Source organism: Tiliqua scincoides, chromosome 11, assembly GCF_035046505.1.
Source record: "Tiliqua scincoides isolate rTilSci1 chromosome 11, rTilSci1.hap2, whole genome shotgun sequence".
Taxonomy (NCBI): Eukaryota; Metazoa; Chordata; class Lepidosauria; order Squamata; family Scincidae; genus Tiliqua; species Tiliqua scincoides.
This window is the reverse complement of record NC_089831.1, coordinates 22,720,091-22,738,226: the sequence shown is the minus strand read 5'-3', so window position 1 is coordinate 22,738,226 and position 18,136 is coordinate 22,720,091. Positions and strand designations below refer to the sequence as shown.

At 46.9% G+C, this 18,136-nt stretch overlaps 1 protein-coding gene across 1 annotated transcript in view; it reads left to right on the top strand.

Annotated features, from left to right (window-relative positions):
• Window positions 1–235: 235 nt before the first annotated feature.
• SORL1 (sortilin related receptor 1) overlaps window positions 236–18,136 on the top strand; it is a 66,999-nt gene continuing 49,098 nt past the window's right edge. The window contains exons 1-10 of the mRNA XM_066639426.1: window positions 236–340; window positions 1,179–1,304; window positions 2,238–2,399; window positions 7,368–7,435; window positions 7,873–8,053; window positions 9,592–9,693; window positions 10,736–10,905; window positions 13,191–13,383; window positions 14,966–15,083; window positions 17,189–17,262. Of these exons, the coding sequence (XP_066495523.1) occupies window positions 251–340; window positions 1,179–1,304; window positions 2,238–2,399; window positions 7,368–7,435; window positions 7,873–8,053; window positions 9,592–9,693; window positions 10,736–10,905; window positions 13,191–13,383; window positions 14,966–15,083; window positions 17,189–17,262 (1,284 nt within the window). The 5' untranslated portion in view covers window positions 236–250. The remainder of the gene's footprint in view (window positions 341–1,178; window positions 1,305–2,237; window positions 2,400–7,367; window positions 7,436–7,872; window positions 8,054–9,591; window positions 9,694–10,735; window positions 10,906–13,190; window positions 13,384–14,965; window positions 15,084–17,188; window positions 17,263–18,136) is intronic.

Genomic DNA, 18,136 nt, shown 5'->3' with positions numbered 1-18,136 from the left:
TGTATTGTTGCTACCCACCCTTGTGGCTGCCCACGGACTGAACTGCAGAAAATAAAACAAACAAACAAAAACAGGCTCCCCTATTTCTCTTCCCAGAAGAGAAAGAGGCCAATAAAATGGAAACCATGGGAGACTGGGAGAACTTTCTGTTTGTCAGTGTTTTTACAATCTTTCTTTCTTTCTTTCTTTCTTTCTTTCTTTCTTTCTTTCTTTCTTTCTTCAGGTTAGCTTGAACGATTCGCACAACCAGATGGTCGTTCACTGGGCTGGAGAGAAGAGCAATGTGATTGTTGCCCTTGCCCGAGACAGTTTAGCCTTGCTGGGCCCCAAGTTAAGTGATGTAAGTATGTGCCTGAGGATTTTTTTTTTTAAAACAGGTGGTGGTGGGGATATTGCTCACCCTGACTTAGCCCTTTCTTAACACTCATAAGCATTGCTTCCAGTCACATTTACAGTAAATAAGAGGCAGGCTTCTCATTAAAATGATGGTAGGGCATAAAACTGTTCATGCAAAAAGAAGCACTGATAACATATTGTCATTGCATTTTATTCCTTCTGGGATTTCTTCCTCTTGAGTATTCCCAGCAGTCATTTTCCCCAGGGCTGTATCCTGTGAGCTTCACTCCATAGCAACCAGGTGCACTATTGCATCCTGGGATATGATCCCATGATATACTACTTGTGTCGATGTATGTTGACATGTGAAACTAGAGAGAGTGGAGGGAGTAAAGTACCTTCAAGCCCTTAATGGGTGGATTGTTTGCATGAGAATTTTTGCAATCTCAGTCAAAAGTTATTTATTTTTACAATTTTTTTTTCCAAATAGCATAACAATGAATGCATGCATAATAAAGTATACACAGGTACATTTGTCATACACAGATATAACAACAATGAAAGATTCAGAAACATGCAGTTTCTACCCACCATTGGGATTTAGATTGTATGTCCCTTGGGAGCAGAGACTTGTGTGTGTTCTCCCTCTTACTTCTCTATAAAGTGCCACGTGCTTTGACAGTGCTTTGTAAATCCTTAATGGAACAGATCTTTCTACAATGGCCGTTCAGTAACACACTGTGGTAATTAATTTCTGTGTTGTGGGAACAAACAGGGAAATGGCTTGGTGGCCTGAGTAACCAAGCGTTGTGGCCTGTAACATTGGCATCTTTCCTGGCTAGGTTTATGTGTCGGACGACTATGGGAAAACGTTTAAAAAGATATCAGAGAAATTCAATTTTGGCCCAGGGAACAGCAGCCAAGTGGTGATTGCTCAGTTCTACCACAGCCCAGCTGACAATAAAAGGGTAAGAAATGGGGTGTGTGTGTGTGGGGGAAGCTTCAATGAATAAGCAAAAGGTTTATGGGCTCTTGTTTAAGCATGCTGTGGGTTGCCCATTCCCAGTGGCATAGCTAGAGGGGGGGCAAAGCACTAAGTTTTGCAGGGAGCCTCACTGCAGCGTGCAAGTGGCCCCTCCCACTCCAGAGCCATTCTGCATGGTGGGAGCAAAATGGAGGCATTCACCTCCGTTTTGCTCCCACCACGCGCAACGGCTCCGAAGGGGAGGGAGGTGTTACTTGCACGCTGCGGTGAGGCTCCCTGTAAAACTTAGTGCTTTGCATCCCCTCTGGCTATGTCACTGCCTGTTCTAGAGGATATTGTGGGAGTGCGTGGCCAGTGGACGCACCGTTGGGAGTGGGGCTGGCTGCTTAGGGTTGGAGTGAAAAGAGCTTCCAAGTCTTCACTTCCTAGCTTGACCTCCATTGCTCAGACTCTCTGCCATAGATCAAGAGCAAACCAAGAACAGCCTGCTGGGGCCGCGTGCAGGCAAATAGCAGTAAATAAAACAACCAGTTGTTTAATATTAAAGGGTTCCCGCAGCAGAAGGAAAATATTTATCTCCCGGGAATGATAAATTATATTTGATCAAGAAAACTGACTGAGGGCTTCCGACTGAAAGAGCAAGAACCAAATGAATGAATGAGGAAGATGAAAATACTGGCATTCATTGATGTTTCATCGCTTGCACAAAAGCAGAGGCCGGGCATTTTTCTCTGGTTTCTGATTGTAAACCCCAGAACAGTGATACCCAGGCTCAAGTGGGTTGAGGTGGGACTTGGAGAACTGAGTGGTCCTGTTGCTCACCTCCACCACTTTATGCCCCTTGGAGCTGAGAGGCACCATGGAGCACTGGTCTTCCCTCTTCCTTGATTCCCCCCCCCTCTCTTTCCTTCCACAGTACATCTTTGTGGATGCCTACACTCAGTACCTCTGGCTCACGACGGACTTCTGCAACACCATCCAGGGCTTCTCAATCCCATTCAGAGCCGCAGATCTGCTGCTGCACAGCCGGATTCCAAACCTGGTCTTGGGCTTTGATAAGTCCCACCCCAACAAGCAGGTGATGCATTCTGGCATCCACAGGTCCACAGTCACTGTTCTCTTGAAAAAAAGTGAACAAAATGAAATGATGTTTCTTGTGAGCAGTGTCCACTTCAGGAGTCCAGTTCCCTTTCTCTGTCTTCAGTGTGCTTTCAATACTTCTTTTAGATTGTAAGCTCTTTGGGGCTAGGACGCTGCCTGTTTTGCTTACGTTGGAAAGCACTTGCATTTGGCTATCATGGTATCATAGGAGGAATGACAAGTGTTCCTGTTCAGTGCTCCAAATGGCATGGAACTGGAGCTTCGTAGGCATCTTTGGAGCCCACAGAGACACATATTTGCTGCACCAGTGCTGGTGGACTCCATACTGGCTTCCGGACTCTGTGTTGCTGTACAAATTGGGGACACGTAATGTGGGCGTGTTATTTCACCGTTCTTATTTCATTCCCCTGACCCTACTGCTCACCTTCAGGACACTGTAAGCTGTGAGGCACTCAAGTGGGCCAATTTGACTTCAAATTGTGGTATCACAATATTTTGCCCCTCCCTCAACCTGCCCATAAGGTGACACAAGGGCAGACAACATCACAATATCTTGGGACTAGGAAGGTTGTACAAAATGCTACAGAACAATATTTAGCCGCCTTTGTCCCCTGATGTACCATTCTGCAAGGTCCACTGTCTTGTCCCAATTTGTCCTATCCTGCTGACTATGCCAATTTGTCCCGTCCAAATATCCCAACTCCCTTCTACTGCCTGCTTTTTGGCTAATTAACACCCTCCTTTTCCAAGAAACAACAGCTGTGGCGTGCAAAGGAATGAACACAGAACTCTTTATCTATAGCAATTAACAAGAATTTATTGCTCCAACACAGACACTCCCTGCAAGTCCTCTTGTCCAGAGGCTTTCCCTCCCCAAAACTCCACTTAACTCAGTGGATGAAGTTTTGACGCCTCCAGTCCAAGTCCACAGTTCAATCTCCAAAGCAGTCCAATCTTCCCAGTCCAGTATTCCCAGTCCAGCCTTCCCAGTAGCAGTCCAATGCAGCAGAGTGTGTGTCCAGCAGAGTCTCAGCAGTCCCTTCCTCTATCTTCTCCAGAAGAGTGTCTCCTCCAGCAGGGTCCTGGAAGTCCTCTCCTCTGTATGTCCTCCAGCAGAGTTCTGGCAGTCCCCTTCTCCCAGTATGAGTCCGTCCGGGTGTCCCTCTGGGTCAGGGTCGCATCTCTCTCCGGGTCTGGTCAGCGTCCCGCTCTTCTCAGGCCTTTGCTCCTTCTGAAGCTGCCTTTTATCCTGCAGCCCCTTGTTAAGTCCAAATGCAGCTCAGCTGTGAGCTACCTCGTTAGCTCGGGTCCCATCAAAGTCAAATGAAGCTCAGGTGTCCAACCAGGTCTCCATTGGCCTTGATTGATTACAGCTGTGGAGCCAACCCTCCCCTTCCCAGAGCTGTCAACCAGCAGTCAAAACGGGGAATCGCTGTCAACACCACATCATCCACCTGATGATCTTCTGATCTTCCATTACATCCACATATTGGAAGTACCACTGGAAGTAATTGGCGATGACATCATCACCAGTTCCTTCCAGATTGGGGGGCCAGATGTGACACAACAAATACTGGTAAGAGGCTCAGGACGGATGGGAGGGCTTTTTTGAGCACACAAAAAGTGCACACTGGGGCACTGCCCACTGAGCTGATCCTACTGCTGCTTGTCCCATTGCACTGGTGTTTTCACTGCCAGGTGGCAGGAGTCTGGAGGTCCCATGGGTATCATTGGACACCACCTCACATACCACTGGTGATATGAGTGCCACTGGTTCTGTAGAGAAGAGGGGCAGAATGAGACAAAAAGGCAGCTATTTTCAGTGACACCTGCCATGTCAGGCCTTGCTGCAGAGGCAAGCTTCAGGCAGAGAATGTCCTCACAGCTCAGATGGAGGAACACACTCTGAGGCTTTATAGGGGCTGGGGGGGCAGGGATTGGCCCTTGGGCTCAGCTAATGGAATGCTGAGGCAGCTGGAACCGTAACCTAGATGAGCCTCTCGAGGCCCAGTGTTCAACCTGCCAGGCCTGCATCGAGTGCAAAAGAGAGCGACTAAGATGATTATGGGGCTGGGGCACCTTCCTTATGAGGAAAGGCTACGGCGTTTGGGCCTCTTCAACCTAGAAAAGAGATACCTGAGGGGGGACATGATTGAGACATACAAAATTATGCAGGGGATGGACAGAGTGGATAGGGAGATGCTCTTTACACTCTCACATAACACCAGAACCAGGGAACAGCCACTGAAATTGAGTGTTGGGCGGGTTAGGACAGACAAAAGAAAATATTTCTTTACTCAGCGTGTGGTCGGTCTGTGGAACTCCTTGCCACAGGATGTGGTGCTGGCGTCTAGCCTAGACGCCTTTAAAAGGGAATTGGACAAGTTTCTGGAGGAAAAATCCATTACGGGGTACAAGTCTTGATGTGTATGCGCAACCTCCTGATTTTGGAAATGGGCTCTGTCAGATGCAAGGGAGGGCACCAGGATGCAGGTCTCTTGTTATCTGGTGTGCTCCCTGGGGCATTTGGTGGGCCGCTGTGAGATACAGGAAGCTGGACTAGATGGGCCTATGGCCTGATCCAGTGGGGCTGTTCTTATGTTCTTATGAGGCCAGAAAGCTGATGGTTGTAAGAGGTAAGTTGATAAAGCCTGATTGGTGAAAGTTCCAGCTGAAGCTTGTAAGAAAAACTCTACTGGATCAGGCCAAAGTGGACCCCTGTAGCGCAGCACCCTGTTTCCCACCTGCTTTTTCTGGGAAGCCTGCAAGCTGAAGAGAGAGGCGGATTTTTCCCCTGCCGCCGCTCCCCTGCAATTGCTGTTGAATCCAGAACCAGCGCTCAGCGGGTGCAGCACACTTTTGTTCTGCATTAGCACCCTGATCCAGCCAGAGAGGGGGGGTGGAAGAGCATTTTGGTGCCGTTCTGACGCTTGCAGTGCACCTGTAATTTTGGGCGCCGCAAAGCAAATTGTCCAGCAGTCAGTGGCAGCTTACTCAAATCCAGTGCGTTAACTCATTTCCCCGTTTGCTTTTTTTTTTTTTAATGGAATTAAACTCTCAAGCAATCCTCCTCCTCCTCCACTGTCCAACCTCATTGTAAACCACTGCTGTTGAAATCAGAAAATAGGCCAAAGCTTCCTTTGCTTTCCGACAAGAAGCGGGCTTTGTTCTTCTGCAGGCTGGGCTCACTTTGTTCTCACGCTAGTGCTTGAATTGGGAAGGGACCAGGAGGCCAAGAGAGGCAGGCAGGCAGCAGACTGTGCGGTCTTGGTGTTTGGCAAAAGAGGCAACCTTTGCCTTGCCAGCATTTGTGTGGTTTTCTTTGAGTGTTTGTCTATTTGTTTTGCCATAATTGGTAGATGGTTAATGCGCTAGGTTGGGTAGTGATAGCATCAAGAGAATTTGGGCTACAGTCCTATCCAAACTTCCCTGGGAGCAAACCCCATTGACTATCGTGAGACTTACTTTTGAATAGAAACACATAAGATTGGGCTGGTCTAATAAGTCTGGTCTAATAAGCTGGGCATCCTCCCCACCCTGCGGCTTGTTAAAAATTGAGCCTCCCTGTGAGAGAGAGGCTTTTTGTTCCCTAGAACTGGACACAGTGGACCACATACTACTCTGTAGCCTGGCTCACCAATCTCTTTGAGATATACATCTGAAACCCTTGCTGTCTTCTCTCTCAGGTACTTCTATTGATCCTTTACTCGTCCTCCTGAGCGACTATTCTGTGGCCATTACCAATGTAGTAGCAGAATTTCTTTCTGCAGTTGCCAAGCTAAAACCCCCACCCTGATCCTACTCCCTCCCTTGTTTCCCCCCCTTCCCTTACCAGTTCCCTGTTGTGTTTTTCTCTCTTGGCAACATAGCCACTGTGCTGGCTACTGTTATTGCTGTTTACTGTTTTAATGCCAATAAAGGTTATGGAAATGATGAAATGAGAGAGAGAGAGAGAGAGGAGAAGAAATGATTGCATGCTCCCCCTGACTTTCTTTCCCCAATCTCATCTTTTGGTATTTCCCTGCATTCATTTACGTCAGTCAGCAACAGCTGTACCTTTGCATCCAGGTTAGAACAACTAAATAACCAAGCAAATTAGTCGTGTTAAACGTCCATGTTGAGAAAAATGGAACCCTGAAATGCCTTGTCTGGCCCTGGGCTTACTTGGAACTGACTTCTGTGACACAGACTTCTGTGGCTGGCTGAGACCTGGCACTCTTGGGAGGCTAACCAAGGACAGCCTAGCATGGGGGGCAGGGATCCTTGGCCTGGAAGATGGGTGGGGCGGTTTATGGGGCCTGGTGAGGCCAGCTAGGTAGGTAAAAATCCAGGCCTGTGATAAGCAGGCAGCAGGGCATCAGACCTGAGAGCTGAGGTTCCTTGTGCTGAGGTCAAGGCCTGGGCACAAGGAGACATTTCAACCGGATCAAGGGTGAGAGAAACCCCTGCCATGACTCCGAGGCCCTGTGGTAGCATCTACCTGCTCCTGCTCCGAAGGAGACAGTCTCATTGTGCCAAAGTCCCATTGTGTTCTATGGGACTTACTCCCAGGAAAGTGTGTATTGGATTGCAGGCTCAGTGCATTCGGTCTCATGCCAGGCATCTGTGATCTGTCATTGGACAGGTCAGGTGCACATGTGGGAAACATGCAGTGTAGACTTGGGGCAATTGCCTTGTGTCAGTTGTAACACACTGCTTAATTCTTCCACTCTACTCTTTCCTTAACCCCACTTTCCATCTCTCTCTCTCTCTCTCTCTCTCTCTCTCTCTCTCTCTCTCTCTCTCTCTTCTCTCTCTCTCTCTCTCTAACATCCAGTGCTAGCAGCCTGGTGTGACTCACTGGCAAAAGTGTGGGTGCCCCCTTTGTGTTTTCCACTTCTACCCAACTGGGTTCTGCTGCCTTGCCAGAATCCCAATATATTCTTCTGTGTTTCTCATTCAACAGCTCTGGAAATCAGATGATTTTGGGCAGACATGGATCATGATTCATGAACATGTGAAATCCTTTTCCTGGTAAGTTTTGGAAGTTTCCATGGAGCTCAAAGAAGCCGCCTTTTTCTTTGGACCCAGGCTTGTGTTTCCTTCTGCGACCATTATGGGGTGATCTACACCAGGTAGAAATCTGGACTCTTAACTGTCCTCCAGGATTTGCTAACTTCAGGTATCACTTCAAATTCCAGGTTGTTCCAAATTTAAAATGTCCTTCCCTTGAGTACAAAGTGGAGGGAGCAGCGTGCAAGTCTGGGGCTGGTGGACATTGCACAGAAGCAGGCTTGAACTGGTTCCATGGGACATCTGAACTGGGCCGTTGACACCGTGCCTCAGTTGTGTTGTGATCGTGTCCTACTTTCCGTGCAGCCTTGGCACATTGTTGAGCTAATGAATGTGAAATGCCTTAAGCACCTAGGGAAATATATACCAAGGATTCTTGTCTTTTTCTTTCCCGTAAGGGGTGTTGAGCCATATGACAAGCCAACCACAGTTTACATAGAGAGAAATGAACCAACAGGATCTGCCACCATCTTGCGCAGCACGGATTTCTTCCAGACCAGGGAAAATAAAGAGATCCTTCTGGAGGAGGTTGAGGACTTCCAACTCCGGGACAAGTATCTCTTTGCGACAAAGTCTGTGGTAAGGCACTAGCCATCATCTCACAGGGCTGTGGAAGTACCTGCTTCTTGAAATGCTTCCATGAGCTCAGATGCAGGCCTATCAAGGAGGCCGGGAAGATTCTGGGTTTGATGTCACGGATTTGGCCCTTTTGGATGTCCGGGGCTGTCTGATACAATCTCACTCTGTCCGTGATGTAACAATAGGAAATCATGGCAGACTCTTCTGACTTGTGTTTGTAACCTGAGTTTGTTGTCCAGTCAGAACAAGCAGCACTGGGCTAGGTGGACAAATGGACAGGCTTGGGATGGCAGCTTCATCATTTCAAAGGTGACAGCTTTAAACAGGGACTCCTGAATTTTGAAGTCAGGGTGAAAAGCAAGATCCCTCCTTTGCATCTTTTCCAGCTCTACAAAATTCCCCTTGGGGTGTGGTGGGTGTGACCAGAACTGTGCACATTATTCTAAATGTGGCTGCGCTGTCCATTTGCATAGAGGCATTTTATGGTATTAGCAGTCTCCTTCTCCATCCCTTTCCCAATGACCCCTACCCATGTTTGATTTCAGTGAGTTAGGCAGATTTAGGTCAGTTTGAAGTGCTGGCACTCAGGGAGAGGAAGGCAGATGCCTGCAAATATTAGGCAAATTGAAGATGGGGAGGGAAATGGGGAGAGGGGTGAAAGGGAAGTGTTGTGGTGGGGGGAAGCATCTGTCGGGTATCAGAGAAAAGGGTGCTTGCCTATTAGAATGAGACTTTCAGACTGACCCGTCTCAAAGGAATTGTGTGGGTGCAGGCATAGCTCACTGGTGGAGTACCTCCCCTTCCAGGCAGAACACCCCATTTTCAGTCCCTGGCATCCTCAAAGAAAGTGGGAAAGAAACGCTGATAAGGTGTCGTCTGTCAGCACAGACAATACTGAGCTAGATGGGTGAGGTTCTGACCCTGGTTCAATCCCTACATTGTCATTTGAAAGATAACCCAGGTAGCAGCACTGAGATAAACCCCAGCCAGAGAGCCATGGCCCGTCAGAGCAGACAGAATTGGATTAGGTGGGCCAACAGCCCAATTTGGTCCAAGGCAGCTTCATGTTGTCCCTCAGTGGCAAAAGACCATCCATTTTTTAAAAAAAGACAATCCCACAGTGGTAATGATGCTGTGGCTTCTTTGAAATGAGTAGCAACCAGCCAGTGAGTGAGTATTGGCTTAGGCAGCTACTCCAGAACCACTGTAGTGTAGACCATTCTGCTGTGGCTGATGGATTTGTCGGGGTTGTGGACTTCCATGTGTTTGAAGAGGCAAGATGGTTCCTGCTAGCCCTGTAATGGAGTGAATGGCTCCCCTTTCCAAAAAATCTGCACACCTGCAACAAGGAATTTGGGTAGATGGAAGCAACAGTTCCACTTCTTAGCTGAGCTGCTCAGACTATATTAGTCACAGTGTCTGGAAAGCTTAGAAGAATGCCTCCCCCCCACTCAAGAATCAGCTTTTCCTATTTGCAGTAGCTTTAACCCGAGTTCTTGTACTTCTCTATAACCAATTCCTCCTTTCCCCTCTTGCAGCGTCTTTTGGGTACACAGCAGGCTCCATCTGTCCAGCTGTGGGTCTCCTTTAATCGCAAACCGATGCAAGCAGCCCAGTTTGTGACGAGGCACCCCATTAAGGTATGTTCCCCTCCACTGCTGTAAGCAAGCCTATGTGACTAATAATCTTGGATCTTTCTCTTGTTGGCCCTGGCCTCTGTGACGCTTTGCCATCTCAGTTGTCTGCCCTGTGCTGAATTACAGATTGTAAACTCCTTGGGGCAGGTCCGGACAATCTTGGAAAGTGCCACATATACGGATGATTGCAAATAAATAAATAAACAAACAAACAAATAAATAAATAAATAAGCTTAATTAACAGGAAAGAAAGAAGGCAAAAGAAGGAATCCATAGAGAAAGACTGAGGAAATGCAATAATTGTGTGGCTTTTGGGGGGTAGATTAAAAACAAGTTAGGGCCCAATCCTATCCAACTTTCCAGCATCAGTGCTGCCATCATGCAGCCCCAAGGGAACAAATGTTCCCTTACCTTGAGGAGGCCTCTATGACTGCCCCTCTACCACAGGATGCAGTGCATACCCCTCTGGCACAGCTGCACTGGAGCATTGGATAGGATTGGGCCCTTAGTTCTGTAAAGGATGCTGTTAATTTTTCAGGCAGTGAACTGATTGAAGAAATGGCAGTAGGTTAATCCTATGCAGTTTTAATCAATTTGCTTATTGATTAAATTAATTAAATGAAATCCTATGCATGTTTATTCAGAAGTAGGTCCTTTGAATACAAAATGCCTAGAGGATTGATTGCAGCCTTGATCTGCAGACTTTTGGATACAAATGAACAGTGGCATAGCAAATCGAGCCATGCTGCAAATGAACAGGAGTTAGTTAACTAAAAAGTATTCTCTTCTTAACTGATTCATGGCATCAGTCACAGTGGGCTCTGTGGCAGAGAGAATCCCTCTTCTGAGGCATGCCTCTGTGCCCAACAATTTTTGTAAGGATGTGGGTTGAGTAATTACAGTACATTGGGAACAAAAGTCTGGATTACCAAGAGAACTTGCAGCAGAGTGGAACAAGGACCTTCCTAGAGCTCAGCTGTCACTGCCATCGTCATCCCCCAGCATTTCAGGTGCATAAAGCATTTTCTCAAATCTCGTCTTGAAGGAATACTACATTGCGGACACGTCTGAGGACCAGGTGTTTGTGTGTGTCAGCCACAGTAACAACAGCACCAATCTCTACATCTCGGAGGCAGAAGGTCTGAGGTTTTCTCTGACTTTGGAGAACGTTCTGTACTACAGCCCTGGGGGAACGGGAAGCGACACACTGGTGAGGTGAGGAGACCAGTGCAGACCAGTCAAGAAACGGTTGATTTAATGGCTTTTGTACTTGGCTTAGAAAGGGGGAAGCACTTTCCATGCTCAGTTTGTACTGTGCAGTTTGTCAAATGGGTTCAACAGGAACCAGCAATTTTTGTTTGGACAGTAATGGCATGGAACAAAGTGACTCCTGTAAAATAACAAGGGTAATTAAAGTGCCTCCTCTTTCCCCTTGGAGCAGTGGGAAAGTGGGAGCAGTCTTTCCAGATGCAAATGTGTTTCAGAGAGAGATTTTCTCCCTGTGTCATACTGAAATTTGGGGGTCATTCAGTGAAATCGGTAGGGAGCATTTTCAGGACAAGGAAGGGATTTCTTGATGAAAAACCTAATTTTATTATGGCATTTGCTACATTTAAGCTAACTGGACTCCCAATTGCCTAAGGGCCCCTTATGCTAGGTGATCTACTCTAATCTTGTCAAATACGCACAACAACACATCGCAATTGACATTTGGGTTTCTTTTCTAAACAAAATATAAAATTAATATTTTTACTAATTAATTTAACAGTCACTACAAGTGACTGTTACTTTGAAAACTATGGACCTTTCAAAGGTGATCTACACATTTTGTTGGTTACATGCATGTGTGCAATTTCACATTAAAATGTGCTTCATTCCGTTTGGTCCATTAACTCTTAAGCACACATTTTAATTGCTTTCCATCCTATCGTAAAGAATGCATTTATACATTATAAATAAAATGTATTATCTGTAATACATTTTATTTATACCTCTAAGATTCTACAATCCTTGGCTGTGATTCTGGGGTCCAGCAAAAAAAATGTTTCCAGTTGGGCCCCATACTTCTTTAAGGCTGACCCAGGTGATGGCCACTAGTTTAAAAAGTAGGTTAGACAATTTCATGAATAACCCATGGTCTGTCCATGCCTGGTGGTCCTTGCTGGGCTGTCTGAGACCTTCATGTTCAAGGCAGTGTGTAACTGAATGCCAGTGGCTGGGGAGGGACAGCTTGAGGGGGTGTTGACTTCATGTCTTCCTGAAGGCATCCGATTGGCCTTTGTGGAAAACAGGATGTTGTAGCTGCTGGACCAAACAGATCTTTGGTCTGTTGTGAACTTTTCTAAGTTCTTGTGCAAGTCCCTTTGGAGGCAGAAGCACTTGAAATGTGTTGTCTTTATGAGCAACCAGTTTATTTACAAATGCATGTACTGCTCAGGTGTGATTGGGGCTCAGGTGCAAGCACACAGTCTGGTATCCTGGCTTCAAAACCATTTCTGCCCCAGCGCTCAAAATCCAAGTCTCCTGTCAGCCTCTCCCTGCTGTTCAATCTTCCCTACGCACTTTTTCTACCAGGCAAAACTAATTTTAGCTCACATTCTGCAAGGTGTGCGTGACTCACTGGAACAGAGACAGCTCTGGGCTTGAGTAGGGTTTTTTTTCCCCCACTTACACTCTAATGAGGTTTATTCCCAGCAGTTCTCACTCTTCCTCCTGCCTCCCAGTCTCATCCCAAAGAACCAATCTTATAAGAAAAGGGGGAAGAAAAGTTTGGATGTTTTGTCCTTACTTCAAAGTAGTCATTTCTGAGGTGTATAAGATAAGATGCCTTTCCATTGGACCATTTCAGCGACATGGAGAGGGGGGTTTTGCTGCATGGGTAACAGTCTATCCTCCATATCTACTTTACCCAGGCTTTGCACACTGGAGAGGACACTCTGTTCCAGAACCACCATTCAGAGCGCAATACCATAGTCTTCCAAGACTGAAGGATGCCAACATCCAGGAGACAAGAGCTTAGGCCCCAAAGGGGACAAGTGGCTCGGGCAATAGGTTGGCTGAAGGCCAGCTGGCTGATAGAGAAGAGTGAAGACCTGGTGGTCTTCTCAGCAAGGTGGATGCCCAGATCAAGGAAATGTAGCAGGGCTGGGAATCTTTGTATTACCCGCTGGTACCGGTTACCTCTTCTGTGTCACTTGACTTAGTAGACCAGGAGGATTATGGGTTGTTGTGGAGATGTCCCAACTGGAACTGCTAGTAGTTCTCATTTCTGACCAGCTGCCCTGGTGGCATAAGAAGCAGGAAGCACGTGTCTGGTTTGCAGGACATCTGATGGAAGCCTGGTGGTGCCTGATATTGTTTCAGTTTGGCCGGGGGGGGGGGGTGGTCCATGATGTGGAAACATCCCTCTCAACTGTATAATTCATGTTGGTTTCTGTCTTTGTCAACCAGCCACAGTAAGGCGTTCCAGTAAGCTGTATTCTGGTGCTTCGTTTGTGCAGGTATTTTGCAAACGAGCCCTTTGCAGACTTCCATCGTGTTGAGGGGGTGCCCGGTGTCTATATTGCCACCTTGGTCAATGGCTCATTCGTTGAGGAGAACATGCGGTCCGTCATCACCTTCGACAAAGGTGGATCCTGGGAGTTTCTTCAGCCTCCAGAGTACACTCATTATGGGGAAAAGATACACTGTGAGGTAACAACTCTGCATGTATCTGTGCCTCTGTCTTGGGGCCAGTTTCAGAATTGGACCCTCTGTCTTGCCTATATGCCTCTCCGTGCCCACATTGTTCCTTTGCAGTGGAAAAAGGGATTGTTGGAAAAGATATACAGAGCAATCCCTTAAGCCAGCAGTGTGCCTCTGCACTTATGTAAAAGTTTTATATAGTTTGACCCTCCAAAAACCAAGAGCAAGTTATTTTGGTTTTTTGGCCTTCTCTGTAAAACTTTACCAGTATAGGCATGTGCCTAGATTGGGACCGGGGAATCTCAAGGATCTCCTAATTTCATCCAGACTTCCCCCCCCTTTGACATCCTTTGGGACGCCTTTCTTTGGGTACTTCTTTCTACTGAGGTTGGGTGGGTGGTTAGTGGACATGGGGCTTTCGCAGTGGTGGTGCCCTGGCTTTGGCAATCTCTTTTCAGGAGTGAGCATCTGGACCCAAACTTGTGCATTTTGCATGCCAGATGAAGACATTTCCCCCCCCCTTCACCAGGCTATTATACTGTTAATAATAATAATAATAATAATAATAATAATAATAATAATAATAATAATAATAATAATAATAATAATAATAATATTTTATTGTTTGAAAATTGGTCCTATCATTAAATAGTTAGCTGCTTCAAAATTATATGCAAGTTGAGGATATACATATATTAAATGGATTGATAACCTTCACCTCTACCACTGTAGATGCTGTTTGTGCCCCAATAATTTGTGTTAGTCCTTAACATGCCACGAGGCTCTTGTTTACATTCTGTGAATGTGCCTTGCTGCTCACAAGAGTTTTGTGAGATAGATGGGGAATAGTGCTTTCTGGTGAGAAACAGAATGATGCTCATTTAACACACCTACGTATGTAAGGGGGGATTCACTGCAGCCTTTGGACACTGAATTGCTTTGGAAGAACACCCCTTAGGCAGAGCCACAACTAAGGCAGAGCCTGAAGGGGCAGCTGGCCCGGGTGCTATGCCAAGTGGGGCATATGGCTGCCCCCAGGCCCTGCCCTAGTTACAGAGGAGGCACTGTCTCCCAGCCTCCGGAGGTGGAAGGAACAGGGCACACAAAGCTGTTAGCACCTCCTCCTCCAGAGAGAACCTGGAAGCATCTGCAAGCAATTCAAGGAGGTCACTTCTGAGTTCTCCTCCAGAGGAGAAGGAAAGGGGCATGCAAAGCTGACATAGTGACTGCCCCATCCTCCGAGGAGAACCCAGAAGTGACGTTGTGACATCACTGCCCTGGGTGCCTGGGTTAGGGAGCAGTCCTAACCTACTCTCCAGCACCGACGTAAGGGTAATGCAACTTCAAGGTAAGGGGACAAACATTGCCTTACCTTGAGGAGGCCTCCATGACTGCTGCCCAACTGCAGGATGCAGCACATGCCCCACTGGCGCAGCTATGCCAGTGCTGGAAAGTTGGTTAGGATTGCACCCTTAGTGTGTTATGGCTGTGCCCTTAGGACTTGAGATGAGTTGCTTCCCTGTGCTCAGGAGGGACAGAACCTCCTCTGTCTGTCAATGTGGCTGACACTTTCATATTCTGACTCTTCCAGCTTTCTCGGGGTTGCTCCCTCCACCTGGCCCAGCGACTGAGTCAGCTCCTCAGCTTCCAGCTCCGCAGGATGCCCATCCTTTCCAAAGAATCAGCTCCAGGACTGATCATTGCCACAGGTACAGCTTCTTTCTTTCCTTTGACTTGTTGCTCCCACAAGCCCAATTTATTGGAGCAAATATCAATGTGTTCATTGTTAAACCTGGATTACAGTGATTGAGCCCTCATTGGTCCTTACTCTGGTTGTCAAAAGCCAGTTCAAATTCTTTTTGTCTCTATATGTCCCACACTGCTTCTGGAAGATGCAGAAGCTCAGACTTTGGCAGGTTTCCAGTGGGGTCTTCAGAGATGGGACTGTCACTGAGAACGCCTCTGTGGCTATTCTTTCAGAGCTGATTGTGATGCAGCAAGGGATGAAGGTAGTATCTCTGGGATGCTGGGCTTAGACTGATAGGGATTTTAAGTAATCACCAGCACTTTTTGCTCAGAAAGCAACAAACATTAAATCTGTGGAACTCCATGCCAAAGGATGTGGATTTAGCACCCGATCCTTTTAAGCCATTTCTGCCCAGTGTTGCATTTATGTAACAGTGTACACCTGTGGACTGGGCAGAAATGGGTTAAAAGGAGACTGGAGGGATTTCTGGAGGAAAATTCAATCACAGGTTATGAGCCATGATGACTATATGCAGCCTTTGGGTTTTAGAGCCTTCCTCTGAATGTCAGATACAAGGAATGGCACCAGGATGCAGGTCTCTTGTTGTCTTGTGTGCTCTCTGAGCACACATCTGGCGGGCCACTGTAAGATACAGGAAGCTGGACTGGATGGGTCCAGCAGGGCTCTTCTTATGTTCTTGGGTAGCCAGTGAAGACACAGGAGTGCTGCTGTATTGTGGTCCCAGTGATCCCTCTCCCTTGCCACAAGTCTCTCCTGCTTTATTTATTGTTTTATTTGAAAACATTTATCTACTTATTTGCATTCTTATAATAAAATATTTATATTTCCTGTCATGCAAGGGAGGCTCAAAAGTGGCTCACAATTCATTAAAATTCAATTAAAAATCAGCAAGAGAAATCAAGTGCGACGATTGAAAAAAACAAGTGAAACCGATCTAGCCGAAACAAAAACAGTAAGCCATGAACAGGGCTCTACAGGCAGTGAAGAAATCAATCAACTAGCAAAAGGTTAGGTCAGATTAAGATGTCTTGATTTGCGCATGTGTTGAAAAGAGTGAGGGTGTCAAGCTTTGTCCTGGCTTTAAAATATGTTATCACTCCTAATACCATCAAGTGGCCCTGCATGTATCAAGCACGCTTGATTGCCAGTAGCATAGCTAGTGGGGTTGCTAAGACAGTGGGCCGGTGTGCACTCTTTAGGATTGGGCCCTGAGTTTTGCAGGGAGCCTCACTTGTGGTGTGCAAGTGGCCCATCCCCCTTCCCTTTGGAGCCAGGCATTCACCTCCATTTTGCAGCCCCCACCTGGAATGGCTCCGAATTGGAGGGGCTGCTTGCACCCCGCGGCGAGTCTCCCTGTAAGATTTAGGGGGCAATCCTAACCCCTTCTGTCAGTGCTTTCCAGCACTGACATAAGAGCAGTGCAGCTCTGAGGTCAGGGAACAAACATTCCCTTACTTTGAGGAGGCCCCCGTGAGTACCACCCAACTGCAGGAAGCTGCACCTGTCCCATTGGCACCGCTATGCTAGTGCTGGAAAGCACTGATTTAAGGGGTTAGGATTGCGCCCTTAGTGCTTTGCGCCCCCCTCTAGCTATGCTGCTGGCTATTGCTTTTTGCGTCTTGCCACATAGGTAGGCTGGAGTCCTAAACAGGAGCATCCCTGCCGGGAACTGTGGTTGCACTGAAAAGTTGTGCTGCAGGTTCCCGTTTAAGTATTTTTATTTTTCATATTTTCAAGGAGCTGGCCACAATATTTATTTATATTGTTATCCCGCCTTTCCCCAATCAGCATTGGCGCTTGAGGTGACTTACTTAAAATATGCATAATAAAACCATCAAGTACATAACTACTCATAAAACAGCCAATCACAAAGCAGCCAGTGATATTAAAACAATCAATCACTATAAAAACAGAGAGAACATGGCATCAGTAAAAAATAGCAGCAATAAAAGCAGCAGTAAGTCGAGCTGACTCGTGGAAATATGGTGTCAACACCCCAGTGAGCAATTGCGGATTTAATAAAGGACTCTGTGCTTGTCTTTGTAGGCTCTGTTGGGAAGAACATGGCAAGCAAAACCAATGTCTATGTTTCAAGCAGTGCTGGTGTCCGATGGCGAGAGGTAAGGACTGAGGCTGCCTGTTTGCATTTGAGGCATTTTGCAGGGCAGCTACCTCTGGCCCTGGTTTGGATACTAAGAAAGCGGGGCAGGGCAACATTCTATGGAAGGGTGGATGGGACTCAGGATGCATAATGGTCAACATTGCCAGGAGAGCCAGGACCTTATAGTGGTTTGGGAGTTGGACTTAGACCTTGAAAATCCAGGATCAAATACCTGCTCAGCCATGATGCTTCCTGGGTGACCCTGGGCCAGTCACAATCTCTCAGCTTCACCTACCTCACAGGGGTGTTGTGAGGACATAAGGAGGAGAGGAACTATGTACACCACCCCAAGCTCCTTGGAGGAAGGGCAGTATAAAAAGAAATACACAAATAAATAAAACATTGCTGTAAAATAACAGACTGGCTTCTTCACAAGCCTGCAGCTTTCCAACAAGGTTGACTTACTTTCATGTCTCACAGTGCAAGCCTTGGCCTGTCTACTCAGAAGTAAGTCCCATTTTGTTCAATGGGACTTACTCCCAGGAAAGTGTATATAGGATTGCAGCCTAAGGGCACAATCCTAACCAGGTCTACTCAGAAGTAAGTCCTATTTTGTTCAATGGGGCTTACTCTCAAGAAAGTGTGGTTAGGATTGCAGCCTGAGTGTCATAAGTTATCTTTGGCCTTTCAAAACATAACCAAAATTGCAGGGGAGTTTTTTTAAATGTATGTGAAAGGCCAGTATGTTTTGGCATCTCCCACCAGAGTGGGGCAGTCCCATTTTTATGAGCGCTGTTGGCTGACTGGGTGGCCCAGGCCGCTGTCGGGTTTGCGGCTGGCCTCTCCAGGCTGATGTTAGTCTAAAGCTCTGTTCTAACATCTGCAAAGGGTTT